Source organism: Notamacropus eugenii, chromosome 5 (assembly GCF_028372415.1).
Source record: "Notamacropus eugenii isolate mMacEug1 chromosome 5, mMacEug1.pri_v2, whole genome shotgun sequence".
In the NCBI taxonomy this organism is placed as follows: domain Eukaryota; kingdom Metazoa; phylum Chordata; class Mammalia; order Diprotodontia; family Macropodidae; genus Notamacropus; species Notamacropus eugenii.
This window is the reverse complement of record NC_092876.1, coordinates 206,050,439-206,064,208: the sequence shown is the minus strand read 5'-3', so window position 1 is coordinate 206,064,208 and position 13,770 is coordinate 206,050,439. Positions and strand designations below refer to the sequence as shown.

Here is a 13,770-nt window from a genome sequence, read left to right as displayed (position 1 = left end):
AAGGCCGAAATTTGCCGTATCCCCTAAACGGCAGTGTCATGGTGTAATAATTTGTCTTCTAAAATTCTAGGGGATTAAAAAGAGAACACACTAACAAATCAAATTATGCAAAAGATTTACATGGATAATATTTGAAAAGTTTACACAAATCACTTTATGAATATTTTGTATTTCAGTCATTTTCAAATAATTCCCCATAAATTTTAGTGCAGTAGTGATAAACATGCTAGACTTGGAGTCAGAAGGACCTGAGTTTCTTCTTACTTAGTCACTGTGGGACCGTTCTGGGTCACTTAAACTTTTTGACTCTTAGTTTTCTCATTTATAAAATGAGGGTATTAATACCTATGAGTAACTATCGCACAGAGTTGTGATAAGTTCTTTTAAAGTATTAGAGAACTTTTAGGAATTACTGTTCTGAGTCTGTGTTCTCCAACAGCTCAGCTGTTCGCTCAGAGACTACAGTAGCTTGAAAGTCAAAGATTTTGCACCAGGCACTACCATGAGAATTGGAATACGTTAACCTAAGTCTGTACCAATTTATACTTTCTTTGTGAGTCTGATACTAGAAAGGATCTCCTGTTTTGGTTACTTGAAAAAGATAGGAAGATGACAGGAATAAATCAACTTAATTAGCAACCAACCAGATTAAAAAGGATGGGGAAAGTGTTATAACTACATTTGAGTAGCACCTAACTAAAGCTGTGATGAGGTTCTGACTCAATTCCCACTGAACATTGGTGAAGGCTACAGTTAATCTTGACGCTGTGAAATGATTTCCAGACCTCTTCCAATATTTCTGAAGCAACTTAGATTCTGGGGTGAGATGGGAGGGGGATTAGTCAGAAGTAGCATTCAGGAACTATGGACATTGCCCTTGGATACCAACATTGGGATATGCTTTTCCTTCAAGGTACTTACCTGGTGTGTAGGGGTACTGAGGACATATATAGGAGAGACTAATGTCATGAAAATGTAGAGAGCAGAGAGTATGTAGGAGAAAACGTTGGTCAGTAGTCAGATACTAACGAGAGGTCAAGAAGAATGAGTTTTGAGAAGCCATTACATTTGGTAGTTAGATAAAAGGAGATTCGCAAAGCCCTTCGAAGACTTTAAAGCCCTATATAAACGCTTGCTGTTATTGTCATTGATAACTTTGAAGAGAGCCATTTCAGTTGACAGTTGAGAATGGAAGTAATAGTGTAGATTAAAGCTTGGAAATGTGGGAAAAGATTCATTTTAACATTTTGATCAGTGACTAGAGTGAAAGCAGAGAAGGCAAGATAATAGATACCAGGGAGGAATTTCTAGCTTAACCATGCAAAAGGAGGTGGAAAGTAAAAGCATAAACCCAACCAATCAGAAACTAACTAGATTAAATTAGGTGGGGGATGAGAGAGCTGATACCTACGAGTATCACCTAAATGATCTAGTATAAGATTCTGACACACCCTAAATGTTGAACATCAGTGAGAACTACAGAAAATCCTGAAGCTGGTGCCAAGGTTTTTATTTTTTATTTTTTTTGAGGCTCTCCTTGGACTAGTGGAGTTTACTTTCTTTTTTTCCGGGTTTCTATTTCTTGGACTTATCTCAGTTCATGGTACTTCTTCAAAGTGGTTTTTTTTTTTTCCCTTCTGGCATTTCCTTTTTCTTTTTTTTTTTTCAACTTATACATAGCTTCAGTTTCTATACTGGAGCTTTGGTCAGAGTCATGTAGTGTCCCACACTCTTGGATGGAGGGGGAAGGCCTTGATTGGTCCTGGATGCAGTGGCTAAGACTAGGCCCCAACCTATGGAGGAATTCTTGGGTTTTGCTTCGGTCCGTTGATGGCTCCACTTAGATTGTGGCATGGTCCCTTCTCTGTCTCCTCTTTGCACCACCATGAATCTAGAGTTGACTTCTTTCCTTGCCAAGATCCAATCTGGCCTCAGTGCAATGTTTTTGATTGTGTTGGTAGCTGGCCTTCTGGAAGAACCCTGGTGTTTTGCATCCCAAATGGTACCCTGACCCTTTCTGCTGTTATGGCTTAAGCCATAAAGTGGACTGGTCCAGATCTTTTCCATACTCTTTAAGCAAGTCAGAGATTTAGGGTTAGACAGTGGGGATCAGAGCCAGAACTAGCATAGGAAAAACAGAATTTTGTACCAGGGCACCAACACAGGGGTTTATGCTTCTTCTCTCACCTCCCAGGCTACTGATTTGGTGAGTGAAGGCTTTGAGGAGAGGGATCAGACAAATTTGTGAATGATATGAATGTGGAAAGGATAGTTAATATGTTAGATGACAGAATCATAAATCTATAAAACGTTCTACAGATTAGAACCATAAGGTAAATCTAATAAGATTAAATTTCATAGGAATAAATAAAATCTTACATTTGGGTTAAAAAAAAATCAGCCTAACACAAAATGGAGCAAGTATAGGTTTGAGAAATGTGAAAACAACAGCTCATATGAAAAAGATCTGGGGATTTTAGTGGGTTGGAACTCATCATGAGCTAGATCCCTGACTTAGTAGGGCTAATGAGATATCAAGTTTTCTAGAGGAGCTACTAACAAGAATGAGAAAAGATTGAGGATCTCACTTCAAATAAGCATATAAAGCTCATATTTCTGCCACAGTAAATCTAAGCTTATAGTGTGGATTGCTGCCCTTCCCAGAAGTGTGATATTGGGATTTCAGTAATGCCTTTTCAGTGTCTGTATCAGCAAAGAGAATCAAGTGTTCCTTAAACTTAAAAGGAAGATGGACTCCAATGGGGAAACTAGGAAGATAAAGTTTCTAAGGAGGCAGAGAAGAATCCCTGATTTGTGTGAGGAAGTAGGAGCATAAATGAATGTAGCAGGAGGAAATTACAAAGAAAAATCACTGAACCTAAGAGATATGTGACTTCCAGAAGGGACAGTTGATCCCTCTAAGGAAGAAGTAACTGGTTTCTAAAGAATGATAATGTGAATCCGTATGTGCTGTTGGAGGAGAGAACTTCTAGGAAGGGACAGAAGTAGAAGACCAGAATAACTCCCTACTGTGGGCTCCTGAGACATCTATTTGTTAGTTTAATAACGGTGATAGAGAGGTCTGTTGTCTTACCAGGCCGTGAAAGAATCTGCCAACACTTGATAATCACTTTGACTTAAACTCACTTCTTGTGATTCATGTGAGCACATGTGATACTGCCAAAAGAAAGCTAAGAAATGTTGCTAACGTAGATGAAGTGTTTTGCAGGGGGGGAGGAAGGGAAATAAGAATTAGTGTTTTAATCACTATTGCTCATCATAGGTAAAAGCTTTAGAAGGAAAAAAGCAGATTTGGGAAATGAACAACAGGTTAAAAAGACGGAATCTGAGAACAAGATTTGGATTTCCAAAGTGGGCTATTAAGAAAAAAGGAGAGTAAAGGAGAAAATTACTTCTTTATATACACCAAACTAGATGCCTTGAAAGGAAGACTAACAGTAAGACAGAAGTTCACAGAAGGCAAAGATGGCAGAATTATCGGCAAATGCAGAAGTTGCAAAAAGGGGTGGGGGCAAATTTAGGTTTTATGTAAAGAAAAGATTACTCACAATCATAAGTATCCAAAGATAGAATAGGTTGCCTTGGAAGGTGGTGGGGTTCCCTCCATTAGAAGTCTGTCAACAAAGTTTGGTTGACTATTTCTTGAGATTATTATTCAGGTTATGGCTGGACTAGATAGCCTCTTATGTCCATTCCAATTCTGAGAGTTTGTCATTTTGATTCTATATTAATAAAATTACAGTATCTAGAACAAGTAAGGCTATTACTTTGCCCTAGTCAGATCACATTTGGAAAATAGTGCTAAATTCTCAGCTCTGTTTTTTTGGAAAGATATTAGCAGGCTATAGTATGTACAGAGGAGGAAAGTCAGATATTAAGAGATGTTACCTATTAAAAGGACTGGGAGTTGTTCTCCTGAAGAAAACACAACTTTGGAGGCATGTAATAGCTATCTTCCTATGTTTGGGGAGTTTTCCAGGGGAAGAGATTACATTTATTAATGGTTGGTCCCAAATGGAAGATTTTTTTAATGCGGATTTCAGGTCTATATAAGAAAAAAAAATCCTCAACAGTCAAAGTTGTCTACTTGGTGATATACTGGATTTTTCATTAATGGAGGTCTTTAAGATAGTTTGGCTGACTGTTTATCAAGAATGTGTAGAAGACATTCTCAGTACGTTTATGGACTGGATTAAGTAATCTCTAAAATCCTTTCCTGCTATGCGATTTTCTAACCTATGGATAGTGCCACAGTTTCCCTTATGCGTTGGAAGGCTTTAGGCTCTTTCCAATAAATAGAAAGTCAAATATAACTCATGAATTAATAATCTCCTAATGACTTTAGGACTTTATTTTGTCTACAATCATTTTGTTCATTTACTCATGAAAATAAAGAATACTTTCAAATTTTCTTTCAGTTAACATTTTCACAAGCCTCTAAGAAACAACCTATGGATTCTTTGCCCAAGATGAAAGAAAATCTCCTTAAAAGGTAAGTAATGTCTCTAATCTCAGCTCAAGATCTAGTTTGAGTTTTGTGGATGAATCAGTGAATGAATATGAATGAAAATGTCTTTATTTAAGCAGTATACTTGAGTGCTGTATTTAGTGCAAGGGATGTAAATATAAAAGTGAAATAATCCTTTTCTTTGAGAAGTTTACATTTCAATAGGCAAAATAGCATATATGGGAATATACAACAGCAGGACAGATGGTAAAGCTTGGTGGTCTAAAGAGCACACCTTCAGGGCACAGTGCAAGAACCAGTAGTCTGGAAGTACAATGGATAAAGCAAATGGGGCAAGATTTGATGAGCTGGAGAGCAAAGCAGAAGGAGGCACTGCAATGTTTGAATGTGGGGAGGGAGGCAGAGAGTTCAGAGGGGCACATCAGCAGGGTAAATGGAAGGGCCTGGTGATCTGCCAGGAAGATGATTTATACCTACCTCTAATCTCTGCAGGTGAATACTACCAACAAATATTGGTATCCATTTTATTTCAAGAATTGAATTTCTGAATTTTGAGACATTATCATATGTGAGAAAAAGAACTTGAATAAAATGGATTCCCATTACTCTGAAAACTTATACATTTTTGTCTAGTCATAAACATTTTAGTATTCAAACCTCAGATCAAATTAATCCATCTTCATAATCTAGAGCTGCATAATAATGTTCAAGGTGATATTTTAAAATTACATCACAAAAGTACATAATTATTCAGTTTTAATATTTTTCTTTGCTACAGATTTTTCTTTTTCTTCAATTACATGTAAAAACAATTTTTAACATTCATTTTTTTAAATGTTGAGTTCCAAATTCTCAATCTCCCCACCCTCCTTATTAAGAAGGCAAGAAATTTGATATAGATTATACATATGCAGTAACATAATATTCATGTTGTCAAAGAAAACACAGACCAAAAATAAAGTAAAAAAAGTATGCTCCATCAGTTCTTTCCCTGGATATGGATAATATTTTTCATCGTAAGTCCTTCAAAGTTGTCTTGGATCATTGTATTGCTGAGAATAGCTAAGTCATTTACAGTTGATCATTGTACAGTATTGTTACTGTGTATAATGTTCTTCTGCTTCTGCTCCCTTCACTTTGCATAAGTTCATGTAAGTCTTAACAGGTTTTTCTGAGAGCATCCTATTTGTCATTTCTTATAGCACAAGAGTAATCCGTCACAGTCATATAGTTCAACTTATTCAGTCATTTCTGAATCGCCACCATTAAAAGAGCTGCTACAAATATTTTTTGTACACATAGGTCCATATTCTCATTTTTTCTCACCTCTTTGGGATGCGGATCTAGGAGAGACACTGCTAGGTCAAAGGGTATGCATGCTTCAGTAGCTTTTGGGGCATAGTTCCAAACTGTTCCACAGAATGATTCAATCAGTTCAGAGATCCACCAACTAGTGTCTTAATTTTCCCATCTCCCCTCCAACATTTGCCATCCTCTTTTTCTGTCATAATTCACCAATCTGAAAGGTATAGGGTGGCACCTCAGAGCTGTCTCAACTTGCATTTTTCCAGTCAGTAATGACTCTGAGCATCTTTTCATTTGACCATAGATAGCTTTGATTTCTTTGTCCAAAAATGGCCTGTTTATATCCCCTGACCATTTATCAACCAGGGAATGGCTCTTATTTTCATAAACTTGATTCAGTTCTCTATGTATATTTAAGAAATGAGGCCTTTATAAGAGAAACTTGCTGTAAAAATTTTTTCACAGTTATGATTACTAACTGTATTTCTCTCCATTGTATTTCCCCCCCTATTTATCCTACTTTTCCCTTCTTTCACTGTACCTCCTCCAAACTGTTTTGCTTATAAGTACTGCCTCCCCCAAGCTACCTATCCTTTTGTCAGCTTTGCCCCCTTTCTCTTATCCCCTTCCTCTCCTACTTTCCTGTATGGTAAGATAAATTTCTATACCCAACTGAGTGTATATGTTATTCTCTCTTTGAGCCAATTCTTATGAGAGTAAGGTTCACATGCTCCCCTCTCCTTCCCCCATTTCCTCTCCACTATAAAAGTACATCTTTTATGCAAGATAATTTTCCCCATTCTGCCTTTCTCTTTTCCCTTCTCCCACTGCATTCCTTTCTCACCCCTTAATTTTATTTTTTTTAGACAGTTATTTCATCATATTCAACTCACACCTGTGCCCTCTATCTATACTCCTAATTACCTTAATGAGAAAGTTTTTTAGGAGTTACAAGTATCATTTTCCCATGGAGGAATGTAAATAGTTCAACTTTATTGAATCCCTTATGATTTCTTTTTCTTTTTAATCTTTTTATGGTTCTTTTGAGTTTTGTATCTGAAAGTCAGATTTTCTATTCAATTCTAGTCTTTTTATCAGGAATGCTAGGAAGCCCTCCATCTCATTGAATGTCCATTTCCCTCCCTGACGAATTATACTCGGTTTTGCTGGGCAGGTGATTCTTGGTTGTAATTCTAACTTCTTTGCCCTAAAAAATATCATATCGCAACCCTCCAGTCCTTTAAATCTTGTGTTATCCTGACTGTGGCTCCATGATATTTGAACTGTTTCTTTTTGAGTGCTTGCAGTCCTTGACTTGGGAGGTCTGGAATTTGGCTATAATATTCCTGAGAATTTTCATTTGGGGATCTCTTTCAGAAGGTGATCAGTGGATTCTTTGAATTTCTATTTTTAATTATTATTTTTAATTAATTAATTTGTTTTCAGTTTTCTACAATCATTTTCTTATATATTAGATTTTCCCCCTCCCTCCCCTACCTTTTCCCTTTTCCTCTCTCCCCCCTCCTTCCCCAAGACAGCATGCAATTTTATATAAGTTCTACACATACATTCTTATTAAATACATTTTCACCTTAGTCATGTTGCATAGAAGAATTAAAATGAATGGGAGAAGCCATCAAAACAAAACATAACAAAAGAAAAAATGATCTACTTCATCTGTGATCCAATTCCATAGTTCTTTCTGGAATTTTTTTAGGTTCTTGCATTGCTGTGAAGGGCTAAGTCTACCAGAAAAATTCCTTGCACACTGTGGTTGTTGCTGTGTACAAAGTTCTCCTGGTTCTGCTCCTTTCACTCAGCATCAGTTCATATGTGTCCTTCCAGACCTCTCTAAAGTCTTCCTGTTCATCATTTCTTATAGCACAATAGTATTCCATTACATTCATATACCACAACTTGTTCAGCCATTCCCCGGTTGATGGGCATCCCATCGATTTCCAGTTCTTGGCCACCACAAAGAGAGATGTTATAAATATTTTTGTACATGTGGGACCCTTTCTCATTTTTTGATCTCTTTGGGATGCAGTCTTAGCAGCAATATTGCTGGGTCAAAGGGTATGCACATTTGTAGCCCTTTGGGCATAGTTCCAAATTGCTCTACAGAGTGGTTGGATCAGCTCACAGCTCTATCAACAATGAATTAGTGTCCCAACTCTCCTACATCTTCTCCAACATTTATTGAATTTCTTTTTTACCCTCCAGTTCTAGAATATTAGGGCAATTTTCCTTGATAGTTTCTTGAAAGATGCTGTTTAGATTCTTTTTTTTTATTATCATGGCTTTCAGGTAGCCCAACAATTCTTAAATTATTTATGCTAGATCTATTTCCCAGATCAGTTGTTTTTCCAGTGAGATATTTCACATCTTTTATTTTTTCATTCTTTTGATTGTGTTTTATTGCTTCTTGATGTCTCATGGAGTCATTAGCTCCCATTTACCCAATTCTAATTTTTAAGGAATTATTATCTTCATTGAGCTTTTGTACAACCTTTTCCATTTGGCCAATTCTGACTTTTAAGGCATTCTTCTCTTCACTGGATTTTTATGCCTCTTTTACCATTTGGCCTATTCTGGTTTTTAAGGTATTGTTTTCTTCAGTATTTTTTTTTTTTTTGCTTTCTTTACCAAGTTTTTGACTCTTTTTTAATTATTTTCACACATCACTGTCATTTTTATTCCCAATTTTTTTTCCTCTACCATTTTCATTTGATTTTTTAAATCTTTTTTAAGCTCTTCCAAGAATTATTTTTGGGCCTAAGACCAATTCACATTTTTTCTTTGAAGCTTCGGATATGTAGCAGTTTTGACTTGGTTGTCTTCTTCTGAGTTTTGATCTTTCTTGTCACTATAATAACTTTCTATGGTCGGGATCCTTTTTTTTTTTTTTTTCTGTTTTCTCATTTTTCCAGCCTATTTCTAAATTTTTAACTTAATGTTGAAGTTTGACTCTCCTCTCAGGGTGGTGGGGACACTGTTCAAAGTTTCAGGTTTTTTGTGCAGCTATTTTCAGAACTTGTTCCTGGGTGTTTGTAAGCTTTCAGTTCTTCCAAGGTGCTATGATCTAAGGAGAGGTGTGTTTGCTACTCTCCTGGTTTGTGCTCTGGTCTGTAAGTGACCACAAGCGCTCTTTTCTGCTCTGAAACTGTGACCAGGGTCCCCACTCCCCTGAAGCTGCAAGCTCTGGTGTGCTAGTGTTCCTCACCCTGGAACTGTGACCTCAATCCAAGTATGGGCAGTGAAGCAGAGACCTACACCCAGTGCCAGAAAAGGGAAGGGACTCCTGTAATCTCCTTTTAAACAGTTGTCCAACACCTTTGCCTTCTGGGCTTAGAGCTCCCAAAGTAGGTGCTACCACCACTGATTCATTCACCCCCAAGGCCTATTGCTTGTTTGCTAGTTCACTATATGTGTGGGACTTTGGTCTACTTTTACCCCATTGTACTAGACCTTTTCTACAGTTTTTCTAAGTTGTCTTGGGCTGGAAAATTGTTGCAACCCATCCTGTTGTGGGTTCTTCCACTCCAGAATTTATTTTGAGGTTTTATTTAAAGTTGTTTAAAGGGGAATCTGGGAGAGCTCAGGTGAATTCCTGTCTTTTCTCTGCCATCTTGGCTCTGTCCCTTCAAACTCCTTATTATATAGTTCAGTCATTGCTGAGAAAATAGTAATTTTAGTTGATGTCATTAATTTTTTTTTTAAAAAAAATCTTCTTTCAAACAAACTATTAAGTTATACAGATTTAATTTCCGTGAAATTAGGCATAGGAGTTAGACCTCTGATTTTGTTAGAATAGGAAACTCCATCTACCAATGCACCTTGCTTACAGCTTAGTCACATAGAGTAGTAAGAGCTTAAATAACTTACTCAGGATCACATATACAGTATGTATCAGAGATGAGACTTGAAACCAGATGCTCCTGTATTCAAGGCCAGCTCTCTACCCACTTATACTAAAATTGCCTCTAATAAAATCGACATTTAATAATCTTCTTCATTTAACTTTTTATATTTTATATTAAATTTCAGCTCTGAAGACAAAATCTTAAGTATAATGTGAGGAAAAGAGGATTAAAAAGTTCTTAATAAAAGTAGGGGTCAACAAATTATTTAAGTATCTGCTGCAGATGGCAAGATTTTAATCCAGTTTTCTCATCTCCAAGTCCTGCACATTTTCCACTATATTTGAGGAGAGGAAGTTCTAGTTAATCCTTGACCTCCCTGAACTTACACTATTATTAGTAGTATCTAATAGTAAGAATTGACAATATTATTAAGTTAATATGTTGGAAGACATATTTTAAGATATGTGTCAGTGATTTCCAACCTGATTTATGATTATGGTTACTAGTCCATAAAACTTTACTACTAAATGTCCTTTTAAAAACCCATAAGCTTAAGGAAAAAAAAACCCTGCAACCTTGTTGGACAAGGTGGATGATAACCTAATATAGTGTGATCAAGCTTTAACTCTTCATTGATTGGAGGAGGGAGGAGGAATAAAAATGCCTTAGTTTATCATATTTTCCAGTGGGAAAAATCAACTAAGTATTGCCTGAGCCCTGGTGTAAGAAACAAAATTGAAAAAGTTTCACAGACTAAATGTCATTTTATACACACTAGAGAGGAAATATGCTGCAGTGGATAGACAGAAGAATTTGGATTTATGAGAGATCCAAGTTCTGATTTTATCTAACACTTATTATCTTTGTTTACCATAATCAAATCACTTAAATCTCTCTGAACCTTAATACCCCTATTACCTTCCTTCCAGAGTAGTTGAAAGGATCAAATGAGATAATATAAAGCATTTTGCAAATTTCAAAGCAATATGTAAGTGCCAGACATTATTATGAAACCTCTTAACATTAAGGGGATGAGGGGAAGTGTAATTTTTCCTAGCTAGAAGAAGGGCAATGAAGGATCATGGATGATAGGCTTAGCCTGGGGGAAGCTTGGGAACTTTTGCCAGTTGTGTTTTCATGCAAGTGAAGAGCTGTGCTTTGGATTTGTTAATGTAAATACTCCTGTGTGAAGAGATTTAAGGTTGGAGCATGCTCATTTACTGCTTTATGCCAGAGCATTAGCTATTGAAAGAATGAATTCTGAAAAGATTTTAACTGACACAAAACTGAAGTATTTCTAAATCAGATACGTGAAACTTAAATATTTTCATGTATTCCAAGCTCCTTTCCCTGAAATATTTTGTATATATGTATATATAATACCATGGAGTTATGTAATTTTAGCAATTTCCAGGAAATAATGTAAATATTTTATTACTCAGTATAGATTAACTTGGAAAATGCTAATTAAGACAATGAAATAAAACTTTAAATGAGATTCCTTGGGGCAATTTCACTAGAAAACTTGGTAGTCAGCAAAACCATGTATGTCACTGGCCCAGCCCAAATGTCATCTCATCTCTGCAGTCTTCCCTGAGGCTTTTCCCTCCACACTAACTAGAAATCATCTCCCTCTCCTCTGAACTACTCTGCCTCTCTTACTGCACTTTCACATTCAACTTTATAGTTGTTTATGCACGTTCAGTTTTTACTCCAGTACTTTTTATGCTCCAAGAAGGCAAATTTTATGCTTTATTCTTCCTTATAACCCCTATAGTACCTAGTATAGTGCCCTGTGTATATACCAGGCATTCAAGCCAAGTCAAGAAGCATTTATTAAGTACCTACTAAGTGCCTGGCATTACACAAAACAATGGAGGAGAAACAAAAAAAGCCAAAAGTTGTCCTTGCTCTCAAGGGGCTTCCAGTCTAATGGGCAAGACAAAATGCAAGCACATACGTACAAATATGTACACATATGTACGCATATATGTGTGTTTGTATATTTTATATATGTATATATACATACAGCAGATGTGTGTATGTGTGTGTGTGTGTGTGTGTGTGTGTGTATGTGTCTGTGAAACAGTCCATAGATGGAAAGCTCTAGAATTAAAGGAGATCAGGAAAGGTTTCTTGCACAAAGTAAGATTTTAGGCAGAACTTGAAGGTTATTTCTTATTATATCTTTCAAGGAATCTTGATTTATCTTGCTATATGGGCGGGAAGACAAATTGTCATAAATATAGATGAACAAAGAAGCCAAGGACTGCAAAGAAGAGAGGGATGGTGTGCTTCAGGAAAAGGCCAAAGTACATTTATTGATCTCAAACTTCACAAAACAGCGAAGGTCCATCTTTTTAATACAGACATTTTTTCAGTGTTGCTCTATGGCAACATGATCTGGTACACTGCTATCTCTTTAGAACTAATTACATGATATAAAGGGAAGGTAGGCTAGTCACATGACAAGATCAAGGGATGATAGGTGAACAGCCAAAGAGATACTCTTGTGATGTTGAAAGAAAGCAAGAAAAGTCTTGGGTAAATTGGGTGGATCAGTTGTGGTGAATTTTGTGAAAAGTATGGATCCCAACTGTACAAGATTTGTTGGCCTGGATGGACTGTGATGTACGTTATTGGAGTGAACTACCAAATCAGTGAGATCAGAGATACATGAGTATCTTAGTATATCACTGTTTAATAGTCATTAAGGATCAGAAAAACTAAAATATCCATTTGAAATTTTAACCATTAATTTTTTATTATATCTACTTATTTGATCTTCAGGATTAAACTTGTCAGTACTCAACACATGTGTACCAAACCATATAGTATCTAAATTCTTTTTTCCCCAGAGAAGAACCCAAAAATCTATTAGAGGTCAGCTTTTTATCCATTACCTTAAGCTGCCTCTCATTCATTCTTTTTAAAAGTTTTTTTTTATTTTAGACTTTAATACTAAAACAAATACATAATAAGAAAAGAAAAGGAACCATTATATTATAAACTTAAATATTAAGACTTAAATATAAAATAATAAAAGAAAAATATCATTTGCACAGCAGAACATAAGAGAGGATTTAAAATATATAGCAATAAATTTCCATTTCAAGGAAGCCTGTATATTAATTATTACAAGTTATGCTGAAAGTTGTCCATCTTTTCTTCACTTCCTTGTTAACTTTTCTTTTGTTCTCCACTGTGTACTTTTTACTTTGTTCTTTTTTCCCCCTTTCTCCCACCTTCCCCCCAGGCTACAATTAAGCATGAATATATTTATCTATAGATATTGATATACACACACACATATATATGTACATATAGATACACATACAAACATATATACATACATACCTACATACATATATAAACATATACTTTCCCTGAGATTCTACTCCTAATCTTTGTTTTTGTTTGTGTATCTGTTATTTCCTCTCTCTCCTGACTCCTCTACTTTACTTCTACCCATTACCTTGCTCTCTTATTACTTAACCTAACCCCCTCCAACAATTCTTGTCTTATCCTCCCATTCCCATAAATCTAAACATCCTTTTATATGCTCCTTTGACCTATTACCTTGCTCTCCCCAAGATCCCTCCCTTTTCCTCCCATTCCCATCTAATATAAATATAAATCTGAACACCCTTCTATATCCTCCTTTAAACTATTCCCTCACCCTCCCCTCTAAAGATCTCTCCCTTATCCTCCCCACCACCACTTAGCATTTTAGTTCTCTCTAAATTTAAAAGACTTTTATCCTCTTCTAGATGTATACGTTTCATTCCCTCTTGAATCCATTCCCACTGAAAGTTGATTTCCACAATGAATAGCTCTCCTCCCCATCGAATTCCTCTGTATCCATTCTTCCTCTTGTATCTCATTTGTATAAGATATTTCTCTTTTTAGCTGTCCCTGAATGGTTTTACTTTTTGAAATTATATCATGTTTAGGTCTACCCCCAATCTTTCTTAGGAACTACCCAGTTACTAATAACAATCTTAGACATAGGTTTTATATTTTACATATATAAAAGGGCTTATTGAGTCCCTTATAACTGGTCTTTGGTATGTACCTTATATTTCTTTTGGCTCTGTTATGTCAAATTTTCTA

At 36.0% G+C, this 13,770-nt stretch overlaps 1 protein-coding gene across 3 annotated transcripts in view; it reads left to right on the top strand.

Moving 5' to 3' along the window:
* Nucleotides 1-13,770, top strand: part of CCDC169 (coiled-coil domain containing 169) — a 77,697-nt gene that overhangs the window by 47,053 nt on the left and 16,874 nt on the right. For all 3 annotated transcript variants that reach the window (XR_011967619.1, XM_072611913.1, XM_072611914.1), the window contains one exon: nucleotides 4,440-4,513. Coding sequence is in view for 2 of the 3 variants with exons in the window: in XM_072611913.1 (XP_072468014.1) it covers nucleotides 4,440-4,513 (74 nt within the window). In the remaining variant the exon portion in view is untranslated. The remainder of the gene's footprint in view (nucleotides 1-4,439; nucleotides 4,514-13,770) is intronic.